This window comes from Salpingoeca rosetta (assembly GCF_000188695.1).
Source record: "Salpingoeca rosetta unplaced genomic scaffold supercont1.23, whole genome shotgun sequence".
In the NCBI taxonomy this organism is placed as follows: Eukaryota; class Choanoflagellata; order Craspedida; family Salpingoecidae; genus Salpingoeca; species Salpingoeca rosetta.
Genome location: NW_004754911.1, coordinates 225605 through 253104, shown reverse-complemented (window position 1 = coordinate 253104; position 27500 = coordinate 225605). Strand labels below are relative to the sequence as shown.

The window sequence follows — 27500 nt, the reverse complement described above, 5'->3', positions numbered from 1 at the left end:
ATTGGCTTGGAGTATGGTTCGACGGTGTGGATGAGGGCGACGCCGCGTCGCTGGGCGTTGCGGAGTTGGCGAAGTGCACGGGCATAGGCGAGGAGCTGAACACGGTGGGAGAGGTCGCGTGTGCGGTGGGCAATCTCACGCGTCTCAGAGCCCAGACGGGTCGAAGGCTTCGTCGGCAGTGTGGACGTGGTAGTCGTAGTGCCAGTGGCAGCAGTGGTGGCAGGGGTCTCGGCATCATCCTCGTCGTTGTCGTTGTCTTGTTCGTTGTCAAAGTCGACGTCAGTCTGCATGGCCTCGAGGAAGGCATCGGCACGGTCCAGGATCATCTGCGTCGGAGCAAGCAGCACGCGCTCAACCTGCCATGTGTGCGTGAGTGCGTGTGTGTGTGCGTGTGTGTGTGTGTGTGTGTGTGTGTGTGTGTGTGTGTGTGTGTGTGTGAGTGCGTGAGTGCGTGAGTGCGTGAGTGCGTGTGAGAGTGCGTGCGTGTGAGTGAGTGAGTGAGTGTGTGTGTGCGTGAGAGAGAGAGTGTGTGTGTGTGTGTGAGTGGGTGTGAGCAAGTGGATGTGAGTGTGTGTGTTGAAGGCGGCATGGCCACTGAAAGGCGCAATCGACCAATAGAATGCAAGGTGTAGACACAAAGGCCATGCACAGTGGCATGTCGTCGTGGTGCTGTGCGCTGTGCTTGATTGAGCGACTCACGGAGACAGCCTTGGAGTTGACTTCGTCGCGAACAGTGGTGAAGCGCTGGCGAAGAGAGGTGGCAGCCGTCTCCATGGCGTCGAGCTTCTGGCACGCATACTCGTCAAGCTGCTTCACTGCGCGTGTTCAAAACGGGGGGAAGGGCGGTGGCGGGAGGTGTGTGTGTGTACGTGTGTGTGTGTGCGCGCGCGCGTGTATGTGTGGAGGTCAGAATACAACGCGCACAACGTAGCGGCACACATGCTCAGGCGTTGGCGCAGGCGTGGGCGCAGGTAGTCGCCCCCCCCCCACACACATGTTCACGTACGCTTGTCAGCGTGACGCTCGAGGAAAGGCTTGGCATGGGAAGAGCAGATGCGCTCGAAGCGGCCAACAAGCTGCGAGTCCTTCTTGGATGGGACGTACGGCGCAGCGGCGGCAACGGCGCGGGAGATGTAGGGCAGAGCGGCAACACGTGCAATGGCGGCGCTGCCAAGCCACTCCTCCACATCAACATCCTGCTGGTGATGATGGTGGTGGGTCTCCAGCACCATCTTCGGCTTCTTCTGGTTGGTTGCTTGACACGCAGGCAACAAAGGGGGCTGTTGTCGCTGAGTCGCTGGGTATCTGGCTGGCTGGGGTGTCTCAGGGGTTCGTGTGGACGTGGCACGCGATGGACTTGTGTGAAATGAAACTGCGAGTGAGTGAGCAACCAACTGCTGCTGCCGCTGTTGCTGCTGTCGTCAGATTTCGTTTCCTGATTGGATGACACATGCAATATCGCAGCAGTGCAGCAACGAGATGCCAAACAATAAGAACGCCCCGTGCAGTTGCACCAAGAACCACCATTGATTGCGTCGAGGTGTGCCACTCAGTTTAAGATTTCGTCATTGCCACAACAAGAACCAGCGCGCCATATTTTTCCCCGCCACAAATCCAAAAACCGTTGCCGTTTGGCAGCAAGCGAGTAAGACAGCGTCCAGATAGTATGTGCATTTCCCCACCACCACTGCCACCCACAACCCCTTCTCACACACAGTCACACTGACGCCTTCGTCTTCGTCTTCGTGTACCAACACAGCATCATGGACAGCAACACCCCTGACAGCCACCTGAACAGCGACTTCTGGGACCCTGAACCCGACCCAATTGATCAGCATGATGATGGCCACCACAGCGGCGGGATGATGCAGCCCACAGAACCCGCGGTGTCTGAGACGGATGTGCACCTTGATCACGCAGCTTCGCCCTCACCCTCATTGACAGCAGCCTCCGACCAGCCGACAGATCTTGGCGAGGTTGTGGAGGAGCTCGAGGGCAAGCGGAGTGTGACCACTCAGACCCAGCGGCTGCCGTTCCTGCCACCACTTCGCAAGCTGCGGAAGCCGCAAGCGGCAAGCAAGGAAAACAGTGAGCCCAGGAGGCGGATCACGGCAAACCCCTTCGACCCCAACCCGCGCAAGCGGCCGCGCAACCACTACACGCAGATGCAGAAGGACCTCGTCATCCAGGCTGGCGAAAGCAGCAGCGCCGACGCTCGCCGCATTGGAGCCCTCTTTGGCATGCCTCCGGCAACCGTCAAGACCGTGCTTTACCACGCAAGGCGGAAAGAACAAGGACTGGAAGAAGCGCATGCGACGCCAGCAAGCAGCTCCACAGCACCACAGCGCCAGCGGGGGAAGAAGGCAGGTACGCCCAGGAGGCTTTTCCCTGAGGACGAGGAAGTCCTGAGGGAGCTCGTCTACGAGCACTGCACGATGACCGCAGACCAGCTTGCAGACCACATGAACCTTGAAAAGCTCCGCCGAATCATGATCAGCCTGGAGGAGCAGCTGCCCGCAGAGCAACGGTTGCGGGACGAGGAGAAGGTCTTCCTTGGGCCACTAGACCGTGACAAGTGCCTTGAGAACCCTGCGGTGAAGGAGGTGTATGACAAGACGCACATTGAAGGCACCCGCAGCGTGTATCGCGCGCTGAAGCGAAACATCTTCACCCTAAAGCGAGTGGTTCCAGCTCGAACGACAATGAACAGCGAGGCTAACAAGCAGAAGCGGCTGGCGTTTGCGAAGGAGCTGCACGACCTGCTCCTGGACGACAACGTGTACATCGTCTACATCGACGAGATGCCGTTTTACCTCGCGAGCGGCAGAAACTATGGATGGGCGCCGCGTGGTGATCGCGCCGTGCACGAGGTGCTGCCCATGAGTACCATGTCCTATCGCACACAAGTGGCCATGGCAGTCTCGCACATGCACGGGCTTCTTTACGGCAAGCTCTACCCACCAGAGATGCAAAACACCGGCGGAGATGGGCAGAAGAAGACCAAGAAGGCCCTCAAGGCCAGCTACACGCAGGACCACTTCAAAGACTTCCTCAACAACCTTCTCCACACCCTCTGGCACAAGCGCCAAAACCTTCAACTCAGTGGAACAAAAATCGTGTTTCTCATCGACAGCGCGCCCGAGCACGGAAAGCGAGCGACGGAGGCTGCCACGCAGATGCTGCAGGCCTGCGACAGCTTCCACCTATGGCATGAGTGGATTGCGACCGGTCGGTGCAGCATGACCGTCAAGTTTATTTCCCCCGTATCGCCCACGCTGAATTTGACTGAGTTCTACAACAGATCGTTGCGGCAGAGGGCGAATCACCTCCGCAAGACCCCAGACTTCATTGGCAAGCTGGAGTCCAAAGACATTCCGCGAGGGCAGGTGCAGAAGACGCGTGTGAAGGTGCTGTGCGACATCATCAAGCGGGCAATGGCTGATCTGCAGCGCACTGCTCTCAAGCGGGCAAGCGAGGCGAGAATGCTGGAGGAAGTGCTTCACGTCATTCAGCTCAACGGGTTTCTCGACAAGCACTGGCGACCAGTGCAGCTGAGAAACAACAAGGCTCATTCAACAGAGCTTGCCGACAGCATGGATGGTGATGGTGGTGATGATGATGATGGTGATGATGATGATGATAACAGGCACCCCACCGACGTTGATGTTGCTCAAGAGGATCACTCTGCCAATGACGTCGACCAAGACGACGATGATGCCGATGATGAATGACACACACACACACACACACACACACACACACACACACGCACACGCACACGCACACGCACACGCACACGCACACACGCACGCACACACGCGCGTTCACGAGTCACTGTTGTGCGAGTTCCTTTCCCTGCGTTGTTCCCGACACCATGTTTGTGCTTGCGTTCGCTTGCTGCCAAACGGCAACGGTTTTTGGATTTGTGGCGGGGAAAAATATGGCGCGCTGGTTCTTGTTGTGGCAATGACGAAATCTTAAACTGAGTGGCACACCTCGACGCAATCAATGGTGGTTCTTGGTGCAACTGCACGGGGCGTTCTTATTGTTTGGCATCTCGTTGCAGAATGTGTGGTTTTGACCAATGTGGCTTGCTTCTTGTTGCTGTTCTTCTGTGCTCCCCCTCCTCTTTTGCTTTGCTTGCTTGGCTTCTTGGCCGAAGGTCATTGCCTTACACCAGCACACCAGCACCACCATCCACTGCCTCATCCACCCACCTCGTGCGCGTACATGCACACGATTATGCTCTCTCTGACTAGTTCAGTTGTTGTTGTTGTCGGTGCAAACAACACGGAAGAGCAACAAGGTGCGAGGAAAAAGGAAAAAGGGAAAAGGAAGAAGAAGAAGAAAGGAGAAGAACACCACCACCAGCAACACCCACCACACCACCACACACAATCAACGACACAGCCACCAATACAACGGACAGCAGCCAACCACGAGGAACACACACACACACAGCAGCAGCAAGAACAACCCACGAAGCGTGCATGCAAGGCAAGGGCGTCACAAGCAATGCGTGAGTGCAAGCAAGCAAGCAATTCGGCGCGAGAGAGAGAGCGCGGGGAACTAGAAGACGTAATGGCCAACTAGGACGCCGAGCACAAACGCAAGCAGCAGCAGCACCAGGTTCGCAATCGTGCCCTTCTTCCCAGCGATGTCAGCACCGGCTCCTGATGTCGACGACGACGACGCTGGTGTTGTTGTTGTTGATGGCGTCTTCTTGGCAACGGTCGTGCCGGCAGCCGTTGTCGTGTCCTTGGGCTTGCTTGTAGCAGAGGTCGACGTTGGCTTGGCAGTAGAGGAGGAGGAGGAGGTTGTGGTGGATGGCGTGGGCTTGTTGCTGTCGGCGGCCTGCTTATCTGCGTCTGCGTCCGTCTTCTTCGCCGCCGCTTCACTGGCGGCAGCGGCGGCGCGGCGAGCAGTCGTTGCAACAGGCGCCTGCAGCATGGTTGTGTGGTGTGGTGTGGTGTGGTGTGGTGTGGTGTGGTGTGGTGTGTGGTGTGGTGTGGTGTGGTGTGGTGTGTGAGGTGCTGTGATGCGTGGCAAATGCAGGTTGACAGGCGAGCACAGCGATAGTAAATGTAGATGCACGGACAAGCCCTTTGCGGTGTTGGTGTCTACACGCTGCATTGTCAGCATGGCTTACGTCAGCTTGTGCCTGCAAGGCAACAGCAAATGCGAAGAAACGAAAGACAGCGCACGTATGAGGAAAAAACGCAATCACATCATGCAGTTGTTGCACCACGCAAACAAGCGCACCAGTGACAGTCAGACAAGCCTCACAGACAGACAGCCAGGCAGATGGACAGAACACAACACACAGACACACAGAAACAGACGCAGACACAGACACACAGACACACACACACACATTTTTAGTCACCCCACCTGTTTGCGTTGTGTAGAAGAGGAGGAGGTTGGGGACTGGGTGCGTGGGATGTGCGGCTGCGGGTGTGCAGGGCCACCCTCGTTGAAGAGCCGACCTGAGATTCAAAGCAGGTGTGTTGGGAAGCAGGTGTATTGGGAAGCAGGTGTGTTGGGAGGGGTGGGGTGAGATGGCTTGGGAGGGGAAACTGATGCACGCAGACAGACAGACAGACAGACAGACAGACAGACACACACACACACACAGCCACGCCCATTGGGAGCCCAGACGTGTGGTGTTGAGTGTGAGTGTGTGAGTGTGTGAGTGAGTATCGTTTGAGTGAGTGTGTGCGTGTGAGTGTGTGCGTGTGTCGTGTGGGGAGTGGGTACCGTCTGGGAGGACGACGTTTCGCCATTCGCACTTGAGGCGGCGGTCCTGCACCGCGGATGCCTTTGTCCCGTCAATCTGCTTCCACTGCACGGGCCGGTGGAGACACGGAGGAGAGGGAGGCGTTTGGAGGGAGGGATTTGTGTGAGCTCTCAAGGGTGCATACAGCAGGGCATAAAAACATTCAATCACTCAGGACCACGCAACACAGAACACAGAACACTGAAAGACACAGAGATGCACACAGACACAGACACACACACACACAACGAGAGAGATGCACACGGTCACACACAGGCAGATACACACCGCGGTTGTCACATCATCAGGCTCATCGTCCACACGGGCAGCCTGGATCTGTGACGGTGACAGGGAAGGAACAGCGTGGCAATGAGATGCAAGTTTGGACCACCAACGCTCTTTCCCATAATGCCAACGCCCGCAACAGAACACATATGCCAATTCATGCACATGCATGCACGCACCCACAAGCAATCCATCCATGAAGGAAAACAGGCAGACACACATACATGCATACAGACAGACATACAGACACACACACACACACACACAGGCGCTCACTTGGAATTTGTGTTTGGGCGCTTCCTCTGGCAGGTTCTCAAACGACTGCATGATCACTGCAGCGCCCCAACGTGGGCACGGAGGAGACGGTGACAGCGGTGCATCAGATGGCAGTGATTGTGGTGAGTGCACATACAGGTACATGTCAGGTCACGCTTGGCCAAACCCCCTACAGCTGCATGCACACACACACACACACACGACACACACAGACACACGCACACACACACGACACGCACACGCACACACAGACACACACACACGCACACACACACGCACGCACCTTCAATCTGGGCGGTTTCGGCGGCCTTGAGGACGCCCGAGTTTGGGCGCACGCAGTAGGAGTGAGGGCGGGTGGTCTTGACCTTGAAGATGACATAGCCGTCTGTGAGGTTCTTGAGTGTGAAGTTGCTCTTGACCATGCGCTCAGGTTCTGGCAAATTGACAACAGCCAAGCAAACGTGTGAGGTGAGATGAAAGCGTCTTCCTCAAGCAAATCCATGGACACACACGCACACACACACACACACACACAACACACACACACACACACAAAAGGCTTGGACTTTCATCTCAGCAGCATGTCCACAAAACCAGCCTGTTCCGCATTCACAAACACCATGCAACCATGATTACAGGCATGCATGCACACAAATCCTTCGCCTTTCTGTTGATCTGAGCCCCTTGATGAACTTACTTCCTTTACCGTCGAAGGTCAGGTGCGACGATGGGCTGATTTGCACAAATGTCGGCTGAGGAGGACGGCTGCTGCCGCCGGCGCTGCTGATTCGGCTCGTCTCCATGATGCTCTCGCTCTGCTCAGAATAGTGGCACGTTGGTTCGCTTGTCGTCGTTCCTTTGCTCTCCCTATCCGGCACGTGAGCCTGTCTCTCTTTGTCTGTGTCCACAAGGCGCGTCACAACACGAAGAACAGGCACAGCAACCCTTGACCACGCTCCGTGTCTCGCTCGCTGCTGGCTGCCTCCTGTCTGCTGCTTGGCTGTGCAATCACAAGCTGCCTGTCTGTGTTGCCTGTTGGCTTCTTCGTTGTTGTCGTCGTGGCGGTGTGTGTTGATGAGCAATTGCCAGAGAAGTAGACAATTTGCAATATCTCCGATTAATTTTCCGACCAACTGTGATGTCTTGTGTCTTTTGTGTGTGTGTGTGTGTGTCTTGTGTGTGTCTTGTGTGTGTGTGTGTCTTGTGTGTGTGTGTGTGTCTTGTGTGTGTGTGTGCACGTGTGTGTGTACGTGTGTGTGTGTGTGTGTGTGTGTGTGTATGTGTATGTGCTTTTGCTTTGACTTGCTTTGTTGATTGTTGGGGTCGCTCATTCGATGCTCATGAAAACACAAGCAAGGGACAAAAAGAAATGCATGCACATACAACACAACACAAACGCAGTACAACGCCTCATGTAGACAACTACCCACACCCATGCACCCGTACACACACATTTACAAACCCACGCCCTCTCTGTCTCTGTCTCTGACACGTGTACGAACAGGGGAATAGTGTGGTTGTCAGCAGCTTGAAAGAGATGAAGCGGCAGCACGCATGTGTACGACTGAAAGTCACACACACACACACACCACACACACATAGACACACCACACGTACGGTCTGCACGAAATTTATCAACGCCATCATCACCAGGCGGCAAGGTCCTCCAGCTCTGCCTGTTCTGTTGCCTTTGCCTTTGCCGGCTCCTTCTCCTCTTCCTTGGCAGCAGGTGCTGTAAGCAGAGAGAGAGAGAGAGAGAGAGAGAGAGTGTGTGTGTGTGTGTGTGTGTGAAATACGTGTGTGCAATACGTGAGACACACACACAAAGGAGAAACAAGGAACAGGGGGGACAGGGAAAGAGGCACAGTGAACCGTCAGGGGAAGGACAGGAGAGAAAGCTTGTGAGAGTGAGAGAGAGAGAGAGAGTGTGTGTGTGTGTACCTTGGATTTCGCTCTCCGGGACATCTGGGAGCTCGACGTCTTCACCGAGCTCTTCGTCTTCGAGCGTCTCCGCCTCAAACTCCGCAAACAGCTCGTCCTGCAGCCGCGGGCGTGGTGGTGGTGGGTTGGGGTTGGTGAGGGGCGGAAGGAAGGCGTCACAAGGCAAGCAACACAAACAAGCGAGCAGAAACCAAGCAGCAAACAGGCACACCCACACACACACACACGCACAGGCGCATACACACACAGACATACATCAACAAACAAACAACGGCAGAGCGCGCTTACGTCATCAAACTGTTCGCCAAAGAGCGGCTGCGACATGAGGTCGGACACCTCGTCCAGCTTTTGCATCTGGTGGCGGTGATGAACGTTGGTGAGAGGGGAGGGGAGACCGTGTGAGGAGATACCAAGTGGCAAGCAAACGAGATGTCAAGGCGAACCAAACAAGAATACACAAGCACAAGCACAAGACACAACAACACATGATAATACAACACAAGCACACCAAGGTAAGACAACAAAATACCAAACGACACAACAAGGCACCAAACCACACGACAAGACACGACAGGGCACCTCGTCTGCAATGTCGTCCATCTCGTCCTGCATGCGGTCGATGTCGAGGCCTTGCTTCTTGAGCGCCTCGTTGCCGGCCTTCATCTGCTTCACAGACTCCGCCACCGTCGTCGCATTCTCCAGCGCAAACCGCTGCACGCAGGAGAGGAGAGGGGGGAGAGAGAGGAGAGAGCGGTGTGTGAGTGGGAACAAGCAGGGGTGAGCGGACAGGGGTGGTGGGAGTAGAGTCGGTGGAAGTAGTGTGGCATGGCGAAGAGAAAGGGAATGCAGGACAAAGGAAGAGGGAAAGCAGGGTACGAACGACGACGACGACGACGACAACAACAACAACAACAACAACAACAACAACAACAACAACAACAACAACAACAACAACAACAACAACAACAACAACAACAACAACAACAACAACAACAACAACAACGAGGGTTTGTTTGTTTGTTTGGTTGTTTGGTTGTTTGTTTGTCGCACTTGGTTTGTGAGGTTGTCAATCTGGCCATTGACGAGGCCAATCTGCTTCATGACGCGCTTGCGGTGCCGCAGGTGCGGCATGGCCTGCTCCTTCTTCCTGGCCGCCTGTCATCGTGCATGGCATTCATGGGCAAAAACAAACAGAAGCCATGTACATGTTGCAAATCGAGTGTGTGTAAGTGTACGAGTGTGTTTGCGTGTGTGTTTGTGTGTGAGTGGGTACACATCACAGCAACAAGAACCACAAGAACATCATCATCATCATTAACATCATCATCAACAACAACAACAAGAGTTGTTCAAAACGAAAAGCATCGCGCAGTCAACGCACCTTTGCTTTCTTTGTGCATTCGAGGACACGTCGTTGCAACACCTCCTCCTTCTTTGTCAACATTTGAATTTGCTGCAGAGCGTAGAGTGCAAGCATGAGATGTGGCGTACAAATAAAGGGATGGGGGCTCGTGTGACAGGTTGAGCGTGTCGTGTGTGGCCACCATCACCACCACCACCAACAACAACTGAAACAACAACTGAAACAACAATTTAAACAGCATCCATACAACCAATACACGCACACACACACAAACATAGACAAAACACATGCCCAGCATGTCCGACACAACAACCGTGCCACACCTCGTCGATGCCATGAAGTGCCTTTGCCATGACGTCGTTGCGGTCTGCTGGTGCCTCTGCAGGCTTCTTGGACAAAAACCCAAACAAGGACATTGTCGCGGTTTGTTGTCGATGTCAAAAAAATATGATGTGATGTGAAGCAAGCGCTCTTCCTTGTTCCCCCGTCTGCGACGCAATGCCTGTGCTTGGCGGTCTTTGTTTGTTGCCTTTTGTTGCCTGTGCTGTGGAATCACTCGATCCCTCCTTCTGTGTCTGTGTCTGTGTCTGTCGTGTGTCTGTCGTGTGTTTGGCTGTGTCGCTCTCGCTCGTTCGTCTGGCTTCGGCTTCTTCTTCTGCACGAACAACGCAAATGCGCCTTTTCTGTCGCTTGGTTGTCGTTGGTGAGTCATGTCTCATGTCAAGCCAGCCCACCAAGCCATTTTTTCGCTGACATCAACAAAAAATCGATGAGTCATCCATGCTACGCTTTGTGCTGTTTTTTACAATTATTTCGGAACCGCGAAGGCTGCCCTTGTGCTTCTTGTGACGCAGAATCGGTGGAGGCGCAAAAAACAGCCTGGAACCATTCAAACACCCCCCTCCCGCCAACGGCAGCAACCAAACAGAAGAAGTGAAGCAACGAGGAAGAAGCAACAAGAAAAGGAAGCAACAAGAAGAAGAAGAAAGAAGCAAAGGAAGAACAAAAACAAACAGCAAGCGACGTGTATCGGCCGGGCGTATCCCTCGCAAAACACCTCAGGGGTTTGGTGCGTTCTCCTTGTCCGGTCCATTTTCCTCTCCAACCCCAACGAGCTCAAAGCAAACCAAACAAAGCAACAAGCAAGCAAGGGGCTTGTCGCATGCATGACACAAGCACGACCACGCCAGCCATCATCGCCATCATCATCATCATCATCACAACGACAGCCAGCAGCGGCAAGCAAAGTTTAGCCCGACCACAATCATAAGCAACCCCCCCCCCCAATCCAATCCATTCCTTCCCTGCACCAAACCAGCCCTCGAGCGCATTACTTTGTCTCCTCAATCAAATCCACACAAAACAACACAAACAAACAGGCCATTTCCCCCTTGGTTGTTGTATTTGTGGCACTTCTCCTCCTCGTCCCATCGTCATCACCACGACATCATCATCATCATCCATCCTTGATCCCCATCACAACCCTTCAATATGATGCTAATGTTGGGCACGGCCACGGCCAGAAGTAGTGCGAGACAGTCGTCCTCCACCATCCTGGCTGCGCTGGCGCGAAGAAGTTCCTCCACCTCAACATCAACGGCAGCCCCAGCAACAGCGGCACCCTCATCAGCACGTGCAACAGCACCCGCCTCCTCTTCAGCCTGTGTGCCCACATCAAGTTCAGCCACGTCACCAGCCACAGCGCCCACCGCCACCAACACCACCACCGCCCCGGTGAGTCACCGCCGCGCCTTCTCCAATAAGACGCGGCCCGTGCTGGGCGCGTGGTCGTCAAGTAGGCCTGCCCGCGCCTCGCGCCTCGCCCGCTCCCAGCTGGCGCCGGGCAGCGTGTCTGCATCGGCCGCATCATCATCGGCCGCCATCGGCGCCAGCAATAGCAGCGCCACAACAGCTCCCGCTGCCAACGGCAGCAGTCCTGGCCAGCCCGCGCCGCGCGGCCCATCCCCGCTCAAGATCAACACGCGCTTCGACCACTCCATCCTCCACGGCAGCAACGAGGAGTGGGACGCCGTCATCTTCGACAAGGACGGCACGCTCGTCGACCAGACGCGCGTCTACGCAGAGTGGACCTCGGTCATTGGCTACCACTTTGAGCAGCACTGCGGCGCCGACGCAAAGAACAAGTGAGTTTTCTTGAGAGATCGGTGGTGTCTCGTCGGGTGGCTATCGGGTGCGTGTTATTCTCATGGCCTCGTGGATGGGCCTCATGGGCCTCTTCCTTTTTTTCGTCTCCCTTCGTGCCTCCTTCATGTCTTTGCGTGCACTTCCCTTTCTCCACACACACGCACACACGCACGCACACAAAATCACGTGTTCTCACGTGTTATCTGTCTGGTTGTTGCTCCGCCTCCCCTCTATTTCTCCCCTCCCCTTTTTTTCCAGGTTATTTGACCTGCTGCGCGTGGATCCAAGCACGGGACAAGTCTCTGGTGACGGCATCCTCGCCATGCGCCCTTGGAAGGAAATCTACGACTCCGTCTCTCTTGAGGTATCGAAGCCACGCACATCCCAACACAGCACAACACTCAACACACGACATGAAGCAAGGGGCGATGATTGTTGATGATGATGATGAAGGGTGACGATGATGAGGATGATGACAAGACACCAAGACAACGTGTGTGCACTTTATTGTGTGACTGGTGGGTGGGAATGAGGAAGGTTGGTGTTTGGCTTGTGTTTGGTACACACACGCGCAACACGCAACACGCACAACTGGGAAAAGAGACAAACGAAGATGATATTTTGCCTCTCGCTCGTTGATATGTGCACGCCCTCCCAGTCTGGTGTTTGGCTTGGTTCATTGTTGCACCACATCAACCATAAGATGCCACACGCACGCTCTGTGTGCGTTTAACACCATGCACCTTTGGTTGCATGGAATGCGGACGCACTTGCTCTCGCGCCCTTGCCCGCCTCCGCTGGTGCCACCCACCGTTCATCCCTTTGTGGTGTGCGTGGTGGTGCGAAGCAACTGCGGTCGGCTTGTCGTGGCTTGGCCTGCGGATCAGGAAATGGCTGGGGCAACCCGCTGTTCTCCTTTGTTCCCAACGGCCGCGGGGGGGGGGGTCCTCCCCCCGTTTGTAGCCCGCTTGACGTTTTTGCGTTGGCACCGCACACACGCAGCTCGCCTGTGTTGTGGCGGGCGGGCGAGGGTTGCGAGAGTAGTGTTGTGCTCCTTTTGTGCATTTCTGCTCAACGGTAGGCCGGCACAACGCATGCCGCACCCTTCCCTTTTTTCTTTCTTCCTTTCTCTCTTTTCTCTGTCGACAACAGCACCAACAACAACACCACCCATCACACAACTTCCCCACTTTTTCGCCACCCACATTTCAAACAACCGCACCACACATTGGGCCTTCCTCTTTTCTGTTCCCCCCACATCCCTCATGACAATGGCCAGGATGTGGAGAGACAAGACCACACCCATACACACTCGAGGGGGCCTGGTGTGGTGTGCTTGGTGCCCATTATTGCGATGCCTTGTGTGATCGTCAACTCACCTCAACCGCTGCTGTTCTCCTTTGGTCATTCCTTCCCTCCTTCCTTGACTTCTTTCCTCTCCGGTCTCCCCCCCCCTTGCCGTTTGTTTCCATCTTTTTCTTCTTCCTGCTTGTGTTGGTTTGTGCAGTTGAGCCGGGAAACGGGCATGAAGTACCACGAGGCGTCGTCCACGGTGTGCGCCTGGCGTGCGGACCTTGACCTCGCCGCCCACCAGACGCCGCTCTTTGACGTCCAGGCCCTCTTTTCCACCCTCAAGGACCACGGCACCAAGGTGGCCATTGTCACTGCAGACGACCGCGACGTGACCACGCTCGTGCTCGCTGATCTGGGCGTGCTGCACCTCGTCGACGCCCTGGTCACGGGCTCGGACATGTTCGCGCCAAAGCCCCAGGCCGAGGCGGCCGACCACATTGTCCACAAGCTGCAGCTGCGCAGGAACAAGTGCGCCGTCGTCGGCGACACGCTTGCCGACCTCCTGCTCGCCCGCAACGCGAACCTCGGCCTCGGCGTTGCCGTCCTCTCTGGCGCATGCACGCGAGACCAGCTCTCCAACTACACGGACGTCATCATCGACCGTGCAGACGAGCTGCCGCGCTTGCTCTACCCGTCGTCCGCCCCGGCAGCACCCATTGTTTCCCATGACACCGCGCCGGAGCAGCCCACCACCACCTCCGAGCAGGCCCAGGCCGCCTCTGCTGCAGCAGCTGCTGCTGCCGCCATTGTCACCCCATGGCCAACAGCCACCTGCGCCTAAACAACAACACCCCACCACAACAGTCAAACAACAACGACGACGACGATGACTGTCCCTTCCCCTTCTTCTTCCTTTGTCAGCCCGCTCCTCCTTTGTATGTCAACACGATGTAGTTGTCAATACGCCTTCTGCTTCTTACGCCCTTCTTAACACCTTTTTTTTCTATGGCCGTTGTCTCCGGCGCCATTCATTGCCCTTTGCTGCGTGTCTATTTGTTTGTCGCAGCCAAGACCGCCTCGCCGCCCATCCCACAATGCGCGAAGACGGCGCTCGTGTGTCCGTTTTCGTCGCTGCGGCTCTTCTGTTGTAGATCACTTCTTCCATTTTCATTCCCCCCCCCCACTGCCTCGTGTCAAGGCATGTTGCTATTTGCTGTGCTTCCCGCCACCCCTTGTGTGTGTGTGTGTGTGCTTGCCGTGTGTGGATGTTTACGGCGCTCGGTCCTCGTTTGCGTGCACTTGTGCACCAGCAGCATTCACTGCGCACCCTAATTCCCCCCTTCCGCTTCCACGTGCACACGACACCCTTATTCAACCCCCTACCCTCCCCCCTAAGCAGCTGGAAGTCTTGCGGTTGTGCTGGCACAGTTCACCGCCTGTTGCATGCGCGCGATTCTCACCACATCGCCACATGTTGACTCTTGTTTCCCTTCCAGTCATTTAATCAGCCTGATCACGCACGTATTGGCGCTCTTGCCCCCTCAGCCGCCTCCAACGACAGCAAGCAAGCAAACAAGCTGGCTTTGATTTCTTTGCTTGCTTGCTCGGAGCACTGGCGGGCACTCGCCATTCGTCTGCTGTTTTCAGTGCACGCGCTTGCTCAGTTCTGGTGTTCCGTCACTTGCATGTTGCTGGCGTGGGCGTGGGCGTGGGCGTGGCGAGGGCATGTTGTATCCTCGCTCTTTCGAGGCTTACGCAGCCCCCCTCCCTCCACTCTGTCCCACACCTGCAGTGATGGCCATGAACTGTGCATGTGCATGATTAATCAGCATCTCTAAGGCAATGCATATTCGTTTTGTGCTTTATGTCATTCATAGCTTTCTCCCTGATGCGGCTCCGCATTGTCGTGTTCTTCCCCCCTGTCTTTGTTTGGATTGCTGTATCAGCTCACTTCACCACCCAAGCTTGCCATCCCACGCATCCGTGTTCATCCTACTTTGTGCAGACAGACAGACATTGCGTGTGCCTTGCGCACTGTGCCCTGTGTACATGCGTGCAAGCACTGCTCTGTTGGTGTGGCTTGCTTGCCACCTTGTTCGCTTTTTGCTTATTTTTATCTCTCTCGTTGCTCTGCCAATGACAGTTCAAGAAACAAGTAAACGAAAAGCAATGCAGCAACGTGATGTGATGGATGCGTGTACATGTGTGTGTGTGGGTGTGTGTTATGCATGCATGTGTGTGTGTGTGTGTGTGTGTGTGTGTGTGTGTTGGGGAGTCGTTTGGGCGACTACATGACAGTGATTGGGAAGCGTGCGAGTGGGATTGCTTCGTGGCGTGTGCTCAGGTGGTAATGGTGAGGAGGGCTGTGAGGTCGCCTGGTGTGAGCGGGCTGCAGCGCTGTCGCCACGCCGAGCCACCATCACCCTCACCCCCAAAGGCAACAGGCCACCCCCACGCAGCAAAGTAGAGGCTGAGATCGCAGCCAACGGCAAGCGACATGAGCTCCACAAACGTGTTGATCTTGTCGTGTTCCGTGTGTGGATGACGGCCCTCGCCTTCATCGTACGCAGCAAGACACCGCTTGAACGCATCCCACCCAAACCTGCGAGGTGTGTGTGTGTGTGTGTGTGTGTGTGTGTGTGTGTGTGTGTGTGTGTGTGTGTGTGTGTGTGTGTGTGTGTGTGTGCACATGTGTGTGTGCACATGTGTGTGTGTGTGTTGTAGTGAGCGATGGTGATGACGGCAAGGGAAGCGACGTGATATCCTCACACCAGAACGCAAACAAAACAAACAAACAAGCACGCAGCGGCACTTACGCGTGCTGCAAGCGGGCATATGTCACAAGAGCCATGCACGGTTGCGATTTCCACTGTTCAAATTTGGCGGCAGCGGGCTCCTCCGCTAAGTAGCAGAGACGAGGCAGTGGAGGACAAGTGAGGCGTGAAGAAGACTGTGAAATCAAGTGGAAACGCCATGTCTTCTGTGGACACACACACACACACACGCACGCACGCACACACGCACGCACGCACATAGACGCGAACCTTGGAGGAACTTGGCAGCAGTCTGCTTGTGGCGCTGCAGCCAGGGATGACGCCACGGCTGAATGTGCACCACTGTCTCCATCGAATACAGCGTGAAGAAGTTGACAGTCACCTCGCCCGTGCCCTGGAATGTCCACCGTGGGTCCTGGATGTGGTGACCTGGAGGGCGTTGGAAGGGGAGAGGGGAGGGGAGAGGGGAGCAAAGAAAGGGAAGAGACATATTGAGCCATGTGTCTTACACTCGCACGCACACGCACACACACACACACACAGATATACACAGATATATACACAGATATATACACACACAGATACAGACATACACACACACACACACACAGATAGACACACACCGAATTCGTGAAAGAGCCCCCAGCTGCCCTTGTGCTGGAGGTTTGAGGCATCGAGAAGCATGGGCGCTTTGTCAATCGGCCTGAGCACCTGGTCGAGCTGTATCATCACAGGGTACCCTGAGCCAAGAACAAAGCGAGTTGAGCATTCCACAACCGCGCGCGTGTGTGTGTGTGTGTGTGTGTGTGTGTGTGTGTGTGTGTGTGTGTGTGTGTGTGTGTGTGTGTGTGTGTGTGTGTGTGTGTGTGTGTGTGTGTGTGTGTGTGTGTGTGTGTGTGTGTGTGTGTGTGTGTGTGTGTGTGTGTGTGTGTGTGTGTGTGTGTGTGTGTGTGTGTGTGTGTGTGTGTGTGTGTGTGGACATGCAAGTGTGACAAAGGTGAGTGGTAATATTGCGTGGTAACATGCAATGGATCGAGCATCACCAAGACAACAGTAACAATGAGTAACACCTTCAAGCATGACAGGCAGTGACACCGCAACAGCCCACTGCCGCAGCAACGCACCAGCGTGCATGTATCCTGCTGAGATTTGAGCGTCAGCCACCACGCGCTCCTTGCGCCGCGGCGGAGTGGTGCCAACGAGGTCGTAATGCGACTCCAGCACCTGGTCCCAGAACGCCAGCACGGCGCTGATGTTGGCGTACGTGTTGAGGCTCGGGCGGGCGGTCAGAGCCAACGACGGCACCGTGAAGATGCAGTGCTCGCTCTGAGCGCAGGAGGTGTGGGTGCATGTGGGTGAGCGTGGCAAGGAATGACTGTATGCGAGGGGAAAGAATCAGGCAGAGTGTCGACAGAAGCACGCTACGCTTCTTTTTCTCTCTTCTCTTCACCCCCATTCTCTCCTCCCCATGTGTTGACACTTACCTCAAGTTCACACCAGGGGCTGCGGTTGAGACGCTCGTGCCATGACGCAAGATCGTCGTCGCAGGTCATTTCGTCCAGACAGCAGTGGGCAGACGGCACGACATGCGACACGTCAAGCACAATCTGAACCATGTGTGTGTGTGTGTGTGCACGTTGGAGGGATGAACAGAAAGGAAGCAGGAAGGTGAACATGCAACAACACCTCAAGCTTGACCTTCCACATGTGCACGTGAACAGAACAAGCTGTAACCAGGCCAAATAGCAGCAAACAACAACAACAACTTCAACAACAACAACAACAACAACAACAACAACAACAACAACAACAACAACAACAACAACAACAACAACAACAACTTAAACAACAACAACAACAACAACTTTAACAACAGCAACAACAACAACTTAAACAACAACAACAACAACAACAACTTAAACAACAACAACAACTTAAACAACAACAAGGCAAGCATTCAACCAAACTCACCCTCTCTCAACCAAACTCACCCTCTCTGATTGCGCTGCGGTGTGTTCGATGTACACGAGACCGCCAAATGCGCTCGTGACAAACGTCGTGGACACAAACGCACCATCACCATCATGACCATCACCACCGCCACCGTGGTGCAGAGCGTATGTGTGGGAGATGTCGGGCCATCTGCGCCAGTCCTGAAGGTGCAGCAGGCGGTCCTTGTGGCAACCGATGCGAACCTGCCAGTGGGACAGGTGCAGGGGCCCGTGCTTGCCGGTCGAGCCGTGGACAGCAACACGCATGGTGGTGCTCGGTGGCAGGTAGAGGCCCGTGCTCACCCACTCCTTGTGCTCGCTGGCAATGCGAAGCGTCTGTGGTGCCGGGTCCACGACAAACCGCTCCGCTGTCCAGCCCATGTTGGGGAACACACTCACACCCGGCAGCCACGCCCCCACACCTGCACCGTCGCCGCCACGGCTGCCATCATTGTCATCGTTGTCATCGTCATCATCATCGTCGCCTCCACTGCCAAGGTCACCTGATTTGGGATGCATGCGACCTGCGGAGTCGCCACCATCGGTTGTGGATGGCGCGAACACATGTTTGACGGCCGACAGCACCGTCTGAACACCAGATGACGATGACGACGGTGGTGGTGGTTGTGGTGTTGGCACCCCATGCGCTGGTTTTGGTGCAGTGGAAGCGCTTTCGTCGCCATCACCACCACCGCCAGCAATGGGCTGCTGCTGTTGCTGGTGGTGATGATGTGTGCGTGCGAGGCACACGGCGATTCTGCGAGCCACCATCATGCCACCGCCATCCCCGAGAAGGTCGAGGTGGAAGTGCTCTGGCTCTGGTTTCTCCGTTGCAATCGTTCGCAGTGCTGCTTGCTCGGCGTGCACAAGATCCCCACTCCTCATGGCATCGCACGCCAGCCGTTCGCACGCGCGCACGAACGCGACGGCCTCGGCACCCACCCGCGCATCACTTCCACCACCCTGCTGGTGCTGGCGTTGTGGGTGTGGACTGCTGCCTGCAAGGCCGAATGGTGCTGCTGTTGTTGTTGTTGTCGACGTTGTTGCTGTTGTTGTTGTCGTTGCGGCGATTGTGTCGAGTGGCAAGGCACCAAGTGCGCTGCAGATGTGCTGCGCGTCGTCAGCAAGCATCCACACCGGTGCTGAGTCATCAAGGCTGCGGAGACGCTGCCCGGCATGGGAGGACTCAACGGACCGGCAGTCCGGTGGTACAGCTGCAAATCATGTGTGGTGTACATGCACATGCGCATGGTTGGTTTTATGTCATGTCGCAACAATGAGCTTTCGCACCACGAGTGCCCACAGACAGGTGTGCACATGCAAACAGGCACGCTTGCTCGAAAGTGCATGTGTGTGTGGATGTGTGTATGTGTGTGCGGACGTGTGTGTGTGTGTGTGTGTGTGTGTACAAATGCATGTGGGAAATGGTGCGAAACTACGTGCATGTCACACACACACACACACACACACACACACACACATGAACACAGACAAAGAGAATGGGAGCGAACCGAGGTGCGGGGCGACGACGGTGAGCGGTCCGTGGCTGTGGAGAGACTCGGCACCAAACGCAAGGCCAAAGTGGCGCAGCACGTGGTTCTGTGCACAGCTGGTGGCCACGTCTGCGCCGGTAATCTGCTCAAACCCCCACGGGCACATGGCCACAAGCAGCCCTCCACCTTGTTGCACAAAGTCAACGACGTGCTTCCATTCTCCCGCGTCTGCAAGCGAGCACACATCGCCTGAACCCCGGGTACCCATCCACAGTACCGCCTGCAATGGTCCAAGTACGTGGAGGTGTGTGTGTGTGTGTGTGTGTGTTTGGTGGTGGTGATGGTTCATGTGACAGTGAGTGGTTCAATGGTACAGTGTACGGCAATCATCAATACCGGGGCAGCTGAAGCCATGGTCCCGCCTCAAGACAAAAAGAAGGCGTTCGGCTTCGTCCACACGCACGCATACACGCACACGCGAACAAACACCATCACGAACATGTCTTGTCCCCCACATGTCATACGAACGCGCCTATATAGCTGCATACCTGTGGGGGTTCTCCGTGTTGGGGATCCCATTCGCACACGTCAATGGTGTCCGCCAAGTGAAGCGCTGCGAGGAGTCTCTCCACGAATTGGAGTGGCTTGCCAACGATGGCCAGCAATGGCTTATCATCGGAGGACGCGCGGCTGGTTTCCGTGTCCAGATGGCAGAGCCATTGCACACAGTTTCTGTGAAGGAAACACGGCATGTGTGCAATCGTCCAAGAATCACGCACATGAGCCATCGCTGCCCAAGGATTTCCCCCACTTGCTTTGCAGCACCGCCAACATAAAGTTGCACGCACATCATCAACCCATCAACTACACACACACTCACACACACACACACACACACACACACACACACACACACACATAGAGTAGTACCTGAGAAGGGTGGCTGCGTGGGGCATGGGTTTTGTCCTCTTCGCGGTGTGAACGATGTAGCCTTCGTGGGCGATGGCGATGATGCGACCGCCTTTGGTGGAAGGTGCCTGCCATCGTGCCATTACAGCCCGACAGGTCTTGGCTTTCTTGGCCTGCTCCTGCCCATGCTTCTTCTGCCTGCGTTTCGGGCCCTCCCGGATCGGTTCCATTGACACCATAACAGGGGCTGCGGCATCGCTCAGCATGTAGATCATCCCTGGCACCCCACATCGCTCCACTTTCTCCACCCCTCCCCTCGCCAACGCAGCCGTTGTCGTCGTCGATGTCGCGTCTGTCATCTTTGGCGCTGTTGTTGTATTTGTGGTGGTTGGTTTGTCAGAGCGAAAATATGTGCAAGTCATTCACAAATCCGCCACAATGGCATCGCCGTTCCAAACACAAACGGCAACGGCGGATACGGTTGGCTGTGAGATGCGTGTGTGTGCAGATGTGTCTGTGTGTGTGTGTGTGTGTGTGTGTGTGTGTGCAGATGTGTGTGTGTGTGTGTGTGCTTCTATTTCTTTCTTTCTCTCTCTCTCTTTCGACCCGCCTCCTCACTTGACTCCCCTTATATACACACATGCTCACACACATGCACACACACAACACACACACACCTGACTTGCAAAGGCGTTTGCGCTGGTTGCCGGGGATGGAGGCCGGCTGGAGAACCGAGCGGATGTGGGGCTGTTCTTTCTGGCACTGCTCGGGTTTGACGTGAGCGTCCACACGCTGGATGCCGTGCTGGCTGCACATCCATCCGGGGTGACATCTTCGGACGCGCGGCGCATCGTGGCGCAGCTGCCACCGTCTTGGTTCTCCACTGGCAACAACCTGCAACACCACGCCTTCTCTGCGCTTGACACCACTGGCAAGGGCTTTCTCGAACCATCCGATCTCGTTCACGCCGCCTCACAAGTATGCGACGAGAAGTGGGCGCGCGGTGTGCGTAAGAGTGGGGAGGGATGGGCTTGGGGGAATGCGTGGGAGAATGCTGTACATGACGTGCGCGTAAGAGTGGGGAGGGGGGGCTTGGCGAATGCGTGAGAGAATGTTTTGCACGATATGTGTGTGTATGTCTGTGTCTGTCTGTCTGTGTGTCTGTGTCTGTGTGTCTGTGTGTCTGTGTGGGAGAATGCTTTATTTTACATGATGTGCGTGCGTGTTATGTTTGTGAATGCTTGAATGAACACGGAGAGGAAGATGATTGGTGGAGTTGGGTTTTGCCCACCCGACTTGCACCCCTTGCTTCTTATTGTCCGCTCGCAAGTGCATACCCTGATTCACCTTTGCGTCTCCACAATCACTGCAGTGCGCGCCGCACCTCCCACCGGCAATGCTGGCGACTGCGTTCTCGATGCTGGACGGCAACGGCGATGGACGCCTCGCCCTCGGAGACGTGCTCAACCATGGCGCTGAGCGATGACATGGGGACAGTACCGTTGCAGCATATGCCGTGATGCTGCGTTGCACCGCCACCGCAATCACCATCGCCATTTCCACTGCATGGCTCGCACGGTTGTCCTGGGAGCAGGCAGCTGTGGGCGAATGCGCATGCCGACGACATGTCGGCGCCAGTGCTGTTTTTCGCTGTTGCACTTCTCAATCACCAAACAGAAAAGCAGGCAAGGATGCGATCACGGATGCTTCAAGTAAGCAAGCAAGCAAGCTCGGATGGACCAGCTCTCTCTCACTCTCTCACTCACTCACATGTATCTCACATATATCTTCGGCACTGTCTGACTGATGTGAGATGCGCTCCTGGCTCCCCTCCCCCTCCCCGCCACCACCCGCCACTCGTATCTGAGCAGCAGTTCTGTTGGTGTGTGCATTGGTCGGATAAACGATGGTGCGATTGTAACGACATCGCAACTGCAACGTGTGTGTAACGCGAGAACAGAGAGAGGGCGGGCATGGGAAGACAGTCGCCCAACATGCAGAGCATGGCTGTGTGACATTGCGAAAAAGGAACTTGGGCAAACAAGGGAGGAAGAGGAGGACGCTGTGTATGCGCGTGTGCACGCAACATAACGCAAGGCAGGCATTTCACAACGCAGGCGCTTCAGCACGGTGCACGCAGGTAGTGACAGCAGCACGCAAACAGGTGTCAAGAGCACGAACGACGGCTCAGCAACATGGCACTGAGTTAACATGTGCCACGGCGCGGGACAACGGCACTGCAGCAGACGATGGCAGCAAGCAGGCGAGCACATTAGAGGTGGAGGGTGGCGACGGTGGCGTTGGTGGCCGTCGGGTACATGGCATCGAGCGTGATGCCGCAGATACCAGCGGCGCCAACACCGCGCTTCATCATGATGTAACCCTGGTCACCCCAGGAGGCTCCCCAGCTGTTCTTGACAATCCAGTACTCGTCCGTGTAGCCGACGACCAGCACCGCGTGGTCCAGCTGCGTGCCGCACGGGCCCGAGTACACCCCGCTCGTGTACATCTGGAACGAGGGCGTGTCTGCCTCGATGGCCACGGCCACGGGCATCTTGAACACGGCCGCGGCAAGCTTGGTCTCGTTGCGGGGCGGGACCACGCTGTATCCGCCAACCTTGGCCACGTGGCGTGCCTCCTTTGCCTTGTTGCACTGACCACCGGCGCCAGAGGTGGGGTAGTCTGCAGCAGAGTCGAGGCCGCCGTTTCGCGCAATGTACCTGGTGGCAGTGGTGGTTGGTTGGTGGTTGGTGGTGTTGGTGCAAGGAAGCTGGTGGGTGTGGCAGCGCAGCACAAGCACGGCTATGTGTACATCGCGTGTGGGCACGCGCAGTCACACAGGGAGAAACAGAGAGAGATAGAGAGATGCTTGGACACTCACATTCAAGCCAACATACAGGCACACACGTACGCACAAACACGCACAAACACGCACACGCACACGCACACGCACACACACACACACGCACACACGCACACATACATACATGCACACACCCCCGCGCGCAAACAAGCGTGGGGACGCAAAGTCTACGAAACGCACTTGAAGAACGAGACGAGGGAGCCACCGCTGCAGCCCGGTGTGCCGGAGCAGTCAATCACTTGCTGAGTGGAGAGCTCGACAAGGTTGCCGCTGGAGATGGCGTGCATGCCCTCCACGGCCTCCACCGCGGCAAAGATGGCCGGGTTGCCGCACTGGCCCTGGTTGCGCACAGGCGTGACGGCCCCGCGCTTGCGCCAGTCAATGCCGCTGCTGTCGCCGTTGCTGTCGGCTGCGTGGACGGCGTGTTCGTCCAAGTGCAGCGTTGCGGTGACGGGGTCGCGCTTGTCGTCGTCAAATGGCAGGCGCGTGACGTGGTGCTGGCGGAACTCCTCACGCGTCAGGTCGGCAAACTCGTTCACCCCAACCAGATACGTGTGCATGCCAGCAGCGGCCTCGGCGTTGTGCTTCTCAATAAAGTCTAGGGACTCCTGGAAGATGGCCGCCCGGCGTGCCTCCTCCTCGGCGCTCTCATACACTTTGTTGTACTTGTCTTTGAACTACGCATGCACACATGCGAGGGCGTGTGAGGGGGTGCGAGTGGCTGCGACGCGCTGTGAGGGCGGTGGACAGGGATGACAGACGTGATTCAGGAGAAGCGCATTCACACACGCACACATGCACCGCAAGTTGACACACACACACACACACACATGCACCGCAATATAGTACGCATCGACACTCCAACACACACACACCCACACCCACACCCACACCCACACACACACCCACCCACACACACACACACACACATGCACACCTCTTCGAAGGTCATGGCAGAAGGGGTGGGAGCAGCAGAGACGGTTGTCATCACGGCAAGCGCCGCGACAGCAGCAGCAGCCAGCACAAGCAGCTTCATATTGGGTTCGTTGCGTCGTGGTTTTGGAGCAGTGGGTCCTGGGAAAAATAGCAACATTTTCCATCAAATGCTCGCGGGTTTTGTTTGGATTGGAGGGGGGAAGTGTGCGGGTTTGTGTTGGTTGCTGTGCGTGTGTTGGTTGCTGTGTGTGGCTGTGTTCCTCTCGCTCCACTGTCTCAACTGTCTCCACTCATTCAAGTGGCTCTCGTGTACACAATACGATGCTACTTTGTAACGGTTTTCACTCTGTTCACAACATGCCACATCCTGCAAGCACACACACGCACACGCAATCAGACACTCACACACGCACGCAGACCTCGCTTCATCGTCTCACGTCATCGTCGATGATCGCCCTTGCTGCGCGTGGATCGCTGTGCGTGGGAGGGACTGCTTCTTCGTCGCCTCCTGCTCCTGCCATCATCGCCACGCCCTCCACCACCACCACCACCATCATCACCATCACGATCGCGATCACCACGACCACGATCACGACCACGATCGCGATCACGACCACCATCACCGCCACCGCCACCACGGCTGTGCTGCCGCGGCTGCTGCGGCCGCTTGCCGGTTCCCCTGTCTTCCCATGCCTCCTCCCTCTCCTCCGTGGCCTCCTCGTCGCCTCGGCCGTCCACCGCAAACGTCGGCATCATATCCGGGGTGCACGGGTAGGGGAACTCGCGGAAGTAGGCATGGCCGAGCGCACGATCGCACGACCAGCGCTGGTGCGGGTCGTATGTCAGCAGCCGCTGCAGCAGGTCAATCCCGCGGTCAGATATGAAGCGAAACTCGTCCTTGAGATTGCTATAGGGCTGCGCGGTGAGCTGGAACCGCGATGCAAGCGGCAGGCTCGAGAACCCGGGCCATATTGCCTCGTTTGGCGTCCCCAGCAGCTGGATGATGAGGTCCAGCTGCGACACCTCCGACTTGCCCGGCAAAATGGGCTTGTGTGCCAGGAGCTCGCCCATGACACAGCCAGCGGACCAGCAGTCAACCTTGCTTGTGTACGCCTTGTCCCCAAATAGCAGTTCCGGGGCACGGTACCAGAGCGTGACCACGTTGGTTGTCTTTGGACGCGGTGGGTCGCCGCTGCGCCGCGCCAGCCCAAAGTCGGCAATCTTCAGGTACCCGCGCGAGTTCAGCAGCAAGTTGGAGAGCTTAATGTCGCGGTGGACGATGAACATGCTGTGCAGGGCGCGCAAGCCTTTCAGCAGCTGGACCGTGAGGGACTTGGCCACCGTCTCCGGGAAGGGCGCAGGCAGGTTGTCGACAAGCCAGGCAAGATCGTGCTCGCAGTACTCGAAAATAAGATACACTTGGTCGTGTGCGCCGCCCACGGCAATGTCTAGCAGCTGCACCACGTTCTCGTGCTCCATGGCCTTGAGCGTCGTCACCTCCCGCAGGCTCGTCTGCGGCATGCCTGCTCACATAGGGAGGCGGGAGGCGGCGCGTGTGTGCGCGTGTGTGCGCGTGTGTGCGCGTGCGTGCGTGTGTGTGTGTGTTTGTGCGTGCGTGTGTGTGTTCGTGTGTGTGTTCGCGTGTGTGTGTGTGTGTGTGTGCGTGTGTGTGTGTGTGTGTGCGAATGTATGTGCGCGTGCGTGTGAAAGCGAATGTATGCGTGCGTGCGTGTGTGTGTGTGTGTGTGGGATGATCAGAGACAAGACGCAGGGTAAGTCAGACAACGACAAGAAGTACACGTGTACGCACACGCACGTGATGCTGACGCCATGTGCAATGCATCCAGCCACGCACATTGCAAGCACAAAATACAGAACACACCACACCTTCTCGCTCGTCCTTCATCTTGATACGCTTCACAGCAACAATGGCTCCTGTTTCAATGTCCTTGGCCTTGTCTGCAGCCAGCAAAGCAGACGAGAGAGAGAGAGAGAGAGAGAGAGAGTGTGTGTGTGTGTGTGTGTGTGTGCCTGGGTTGAGGGCGTGCAAGTGAGAGGGGACATGCCGTTAACTCACTCAACTGGACAAGCAGACCATCACACACATGCACATGTACTTGCACACACACGCACACACACGCATGTACATGCACGCACACGCACGCACACACATGCACATACACGCACACACAAACACGTACACACACAAGGTCCCCCCTCCCTCTGTCATGCATTGTACCATAACGTACAAACGATGCCGTATGTTCCCTCGCCAAGCCGGCCGAGTCGTTCGAAATCATCAATCTCACGGCATCGCCCCGCAAACCCGCGTGGCACCTTGATTGTGTACTCTGCTTCCTTCAAGCTGTCCCTAGCACTCGCCAGCCTCCCTCTAACTCCTTCTCCCACGCTATTACGACTGCTGCCACTGGCATCGCCATCGTCACCACGATGACTGCGGCCACCGCGAAACCTCGCTCCACCACCTTCCATCCTCCACCCAGCCAGCAGTGTTCGTTCACTCGCTTCCGCGATCTGCTGATAATTGACAATACCACCAACAACATTTCTACAATCACACCAGCACGAGAAGAGCAAGACAGACAGACCAGCAGTCATGGCGTCTCGCATTGTGTGCCAAAAGCCGTCGTATGTGAAGGGTGTCGCCCATGCCCTGCGGCTGCTGTGTGAGGCAAACCCTCCGCTTGTGACGAGGATGGTTGTGCACCCCATGCAGCGGTCGATACGCGTGGCGCGTCAGTTTGACATTCGCGTCGTCGGGGAGTCAACGCACGGATACAGACTCAGAGCCAAGCGCGACAACACACTCCAAGAGGTGCGCAGTGCGGACTCCGTGTGCATGCAAATGTGTGTGTGTGCGTGCGTGCGTGCGAATGTGTGCATGTGTGTGCATGCGAATGTGTGCATGTGTGTGTGCGGTTGCACGTGAGCGTACTTGCGTTCCTCTTTCACTTGTGCGCGTCACACACACACGCGTGTACACTCACACACATATACACACTCACACACACACTCACATGCACACATTCGCATGCACACACACACCATACACGCGCGTGTTGAATTGACATGCTCATTGCCATGCTGCGTGTTCTGCGGGGTTTCTTTCTGCTTGACACTGGCCGCTGCAGGTGTTTGCGGTGACTTCTGTCCCACGCAATATGCTGCAGTATGCTGTGGATGAGGTGATTGGAAAGAACCACCTGGCGCGACTTCAGAGGCAGCCACTCCCAAGTGGTGTCACAGACGAGCAATACAAGGAATTCCAGGCCCAGCTGCGAGCAGCGCACGCGAACCAACAATCAACGGCGTGAATGCTAGCAGAGGCAGTGATACTTGATGTGGTTTTCGAATTTGGGTGGCACGGCACGCTCAGCTGCTGTAGTCATGATGGTGACAGTGACAACCTGCCGCCTCCACCCTGTGTGTGTGTG

The 27500-nt window shown here is 56.2% G+C and overlaps 10 protein-coding genes across 10 annotated transcripts in view; 4 read left to right on the top strand and 6 right to left on the bottom strand.

The window, feature by feature from the left end:
• The window catches only part of PTSG_08330 (uncharacterized protein), a 3485-nt gene extending 2112 nt beyond the window's left edge, over positions 1-1373 (bottom strand). Inside the window, exons 1-3 of the mRNA XM_004990525.1 lie at positions 1007-1373; positions 700-815; positions 1-356 (exon numbers count right to left, since the gene is read on the bottom strand). The exon at positions 1-356 is cut by the window's left edge and continues 1 nt beyond it. Coding sequence (XP_004990582.1) covers positions 1-356; positions 700-815; positions 1007-1232 — 698 coding nt within the window. The 5' untranslated portion in view covers positions 1233-1373. The remainder of the gene's footprint in view (positions 357-699; positions 816-1006) is intronic.
• Positions 1374-1607: 234 nt separating this feature from the next.
• On the top strand, positions 1608-4231 carry PTSG_12708 (uncharacterized protein). Its single transcript, XM_004990524.1, has one exon. It carries the CDS (start codon positions 1764-1766, stop codon positions 3729-3731), a length of 1968 nt encoding a protein of 655 aa, XP_004990581.1. The 5' UTR covers positions 1608-1763; the 3' UTR covers positions 3732-4231.
• A 14-nt stretch (positions 4232-4245) lies between these two features.
• On the bottom strand, positions 4246-7426 carry PTSG_08329 (uncharacterized protein). The gene is made up of 8 exons (XM_004990523.1): positions 7035-7426; positions 6621-6770; positions 6338-6393; positions 6065-6112; positions 5758-5842; positions 5392-5486; positions 5150-5161; positions 4246-4941 (listed from the first exon to the last, which is right to left on the bottom strand). The coding sequence occupies exons 1-8, from the start codon at positions 7138-7140 to the stop codon at positions 4570-4572; spliced, it is 924 nt and encodes a 307-aa protein (XP_004990580.1). The 5' UTR covers positions 7141-7426; the 3' UTR covers positions 4246-4569.
• A 212-nt stretch (positions 7427-7638) lies between these two features.
• PTSG_08328 (uncharacterized protein) lies at positions 7639-10341 on the bottom strand. Its single transcript, XM_004990522.1, has 7 exons — positions 9965-10341; positions 9660-9731; positions 9329-9433; positions 8858-8989; positions 8567-8632; positions 8279-8375; positions 7639-8069 (listed from the first exon to the last, which is right to left on the bottom strand). Exons 1-7 carry the CDS (start codon positions 10055-10057, stop codon positions 7984-7986), a joined length of 651 nt encoding a protein of 216 aa, XP_004990579.1. The 5' UTR covers positions 10058-10341; the 3' UTR covers positions 7639-7983.
• Positions 10342-11132: 791 nt separating this feature from the next.
• On the top strand, positions 11133-13920 carry PTSG_08327 (uncharacterized protein; the record flags this gene model as incomplete). Its single annotated transcript, XM_004990521.1, has 3 exons — positions 11133-11785; positions 12045-12150; positions 13294-13920. The coding sequence occupies 3 exons, from the start codon at positions 11133-11135 to the stop codon at positions 13918-13920; spliced, it is 1386 nt and encodes a 461-aa protein (XP_004990578.1).
• Positions 13921-15419: 1499 nt separating this feature from the next.
• Positions 15420-20605, bottom strand: PTSG_08326 (uncharacterized protein; the record flags this gene model as incomplete). The annotated part of the gene is made up of 10 exons (XM_004990520.1): positions 15420-15681; positions 15896-15980; positions 16124-16282; positions 16477-16593; positions 16978-17179; positions 17338-17460; positions 17845-19058; positions 19356-19617; positions 19886-20069; positions 20268-20605. 10 exons carry the CDS (start codon positions 20603-20605, stop codon positions 15420-15422), a joined length of 2946 nt encoding a protein of 981 aa, XP_004990577.1.
• A 73-nt stretch (positions 20606-20678) lies between these two features.
• Positions 20679-22101, top strand: PTSG_08325 (uncharacterized protein). Its single transcript, XM_004990519.1, has 3 exons — positions 20679-20726; positions 20937-21224; positions 21619-22101. Exons 1-3 carry the CDS (start codon positions 20685-20687, stop codon positions 21730-21732), a joined length of 444 nt encoding a protein of 147 aa, XP_004990576.1. The 5' UTR covers positions 20679-20684; the 3' UTR covers positions 21733-22101.
• Positions 22102-22120: 19 nt separating this feature from the next.
• On the bottom strand, positions 22121-24193 carry PTSG_08324 (cysteine protease). Its single transcript, XM_004990518.1, has 3 exons — positions 24047-24193; positions 23290-23786; positions 22121-22966 (listed from the first exon to the last, which is right to left on the bottom strand). The coding sequence occupies exons 1-3, from the start codon at positions 24143-24145 to the stop codon at positions 22519-22521; spliced, it is 1044 nt and encodes a 347-aa protein (XP_004990575.1). The 5' UTR covers positions 24146-24193; the 3' UTR covers positions 22121-22518.
• Positions 24194-24369: 176 nt separating this feature from the next.
• On the bottom strand, positions 24370-26578 carry PTSG_08323 (CMGC/CDK/CDK10 protein kinase). The gene is made up of 3 exons (XM_004990517.1): positions 26295-26578; positions 25933-26004; positions 24370-25568 (listed from the first exon to the last, which is right to left on the bottom strand). Exons 1-3 carry the CDS (start codon positions 26536-26538, stop codon positions 24484-24486), a joined length of 1401 nt encoding a protein of 466 aa, XP_004990574.1. The 5' UTR covers positions 26539-26578; the 3' UTR covers positions 24370-24483.
• A 13-nt stretch (positions 26579-26591) lies between these two features.
• Positions 26592-27500, top strand: part of PTSG_08322 (uncharacterized protein) — a 1062-nt gene continuing 153 nt past the window's right edge. Inside the window, exons 1-2 of the mRNA XM_004990516.1 lie at positions 26592-26881; positions 27198-27500. The exon at positions 27198-27500 is cut by the window's right edge and continues 153 nt beyond it. Of these exons, the coding sequence (XP_004990573.1) occupies positions 26663-26881; positions 27198-27380 (402 nt within the window). The 5' untranslated portion in view covers positions 26592-26662 and the 3' untranslated portion in view covers positions 27381-27500. The remainder of the gene's footprint in view (positions 26882-27197) is intronic.

Bases quoted from the DNA above. Each gene is read 5' to 3' on its own strand.
- PTSG_12708 (XM_004990524.1), top strand. From the start codon at position 1,764: ATGGACAGCAACACCCCTGACAGCCACCTGAACAGCGACTTCTGGGAC.
- PTSG_08329 (XM_004990523.1), bottom strand. From the start codon at position 7,140: ATGGAGACGAGCCGAATCAGCAGCGCCGGCGGCAGCAGCCGTCCTCCT. The intron at 6,394-6,620 runs GTGCGTGCGTGT...GGGGCGCTGCAG, and splicing joins CGAAACCGCCCAGATTGAAG to TGATCATGCAGTCGTTTGAG. The intron at 5,487-5,757 runs GTACCCACTCCC...TTTGAATCTCAG, and splicing joins AAACGTCGTCCTCCCAGACG to GTCGGCTCTTCAACGAGGGT.
- PTSG_08328 (XM_004990522.1), bottom strand. From the start codon at position 10,057: ATGTCCTTGTTTGGGTTTTTGTCCAAGAAGCCTGCAGAGGCACCAGCA. The intron at 8,990-9,328 runs GTGCGACAAACA...TCCTGCGTGCAG, and splicing joins TTGACAACCTCACAAACCAA to CGGTTTGCGCTGGAGAATGC. The intron at 8,633-8,857 runs GTGCCCTGTCGT...CACCGCCACCAG, and splicing joins TGGACGACATTGCAGACGAG to ATGCAAAAGCTGGACGAGGT.
- PTSG_08325 (XM_004990519.1), top strand. From the start codon at position 20,685: ATGGCATCGCCGTTCCAAACACAAACGGCAACGGCGGATACG. The intron at 20,727-20,936 runs GTTGGCTGTGAG...TGACTTGCAAAG, and splicing joins AAACGGCAACGGCGGATACG to GCGTTTGCGCTGGTTGCCGG. The intron at 21,225-21,618 runs GTATGCGACGAG...CAATCACTGCAG, and splicing joins TCGTTCACGCCGCCTCACAA to TGCGCGCCGCACCTCCCACC.
- PTSG_08324 (XM_004990518.1), bottom strand. From the start codon at position 24,145: ATGAAGCTGCTTGTGCTGGCTGCTGCTGCTGTCGCGGCGCTTGCCGTG. The intron at 23,787-24,046 runs GTGTGCATGTGT...GTGCATGCGTAG, and splicing joins CTGCCATGACCTTCGAAGAG to TTCAAAGACAAGTACAACAA. The intron at 22,967-23,289 runs GTGCGTTTCGTA...CACTGCCACCAG, and splicing joins TCCCTCGTCTCGTTCTTCAA to GTACATTGCGCGAAACGGCG.
- PTSG_08323 (XM_004990517.1), bottom strand. From the start codon at position 26,538: ATGGAAGGTGGTGGAGCGAGGTTTCGCGGTGGCCGCAGTCATCGTGGT. The intron at 26,005-26,294 runs GTACGTTATGGT...TGCTGGCTGCAG, and splicing joins GGGAACATACGGCATCGTTT to ACAAGGCCAAGGACATTGAA. The intron at 25,569-25,932 runs GTGTGGTGTGTT...CTATGTGAGCAG, and splicing joins GATGAAGGACGAGCGAGAAG to GCATGCCGCAGACGAGCCTG.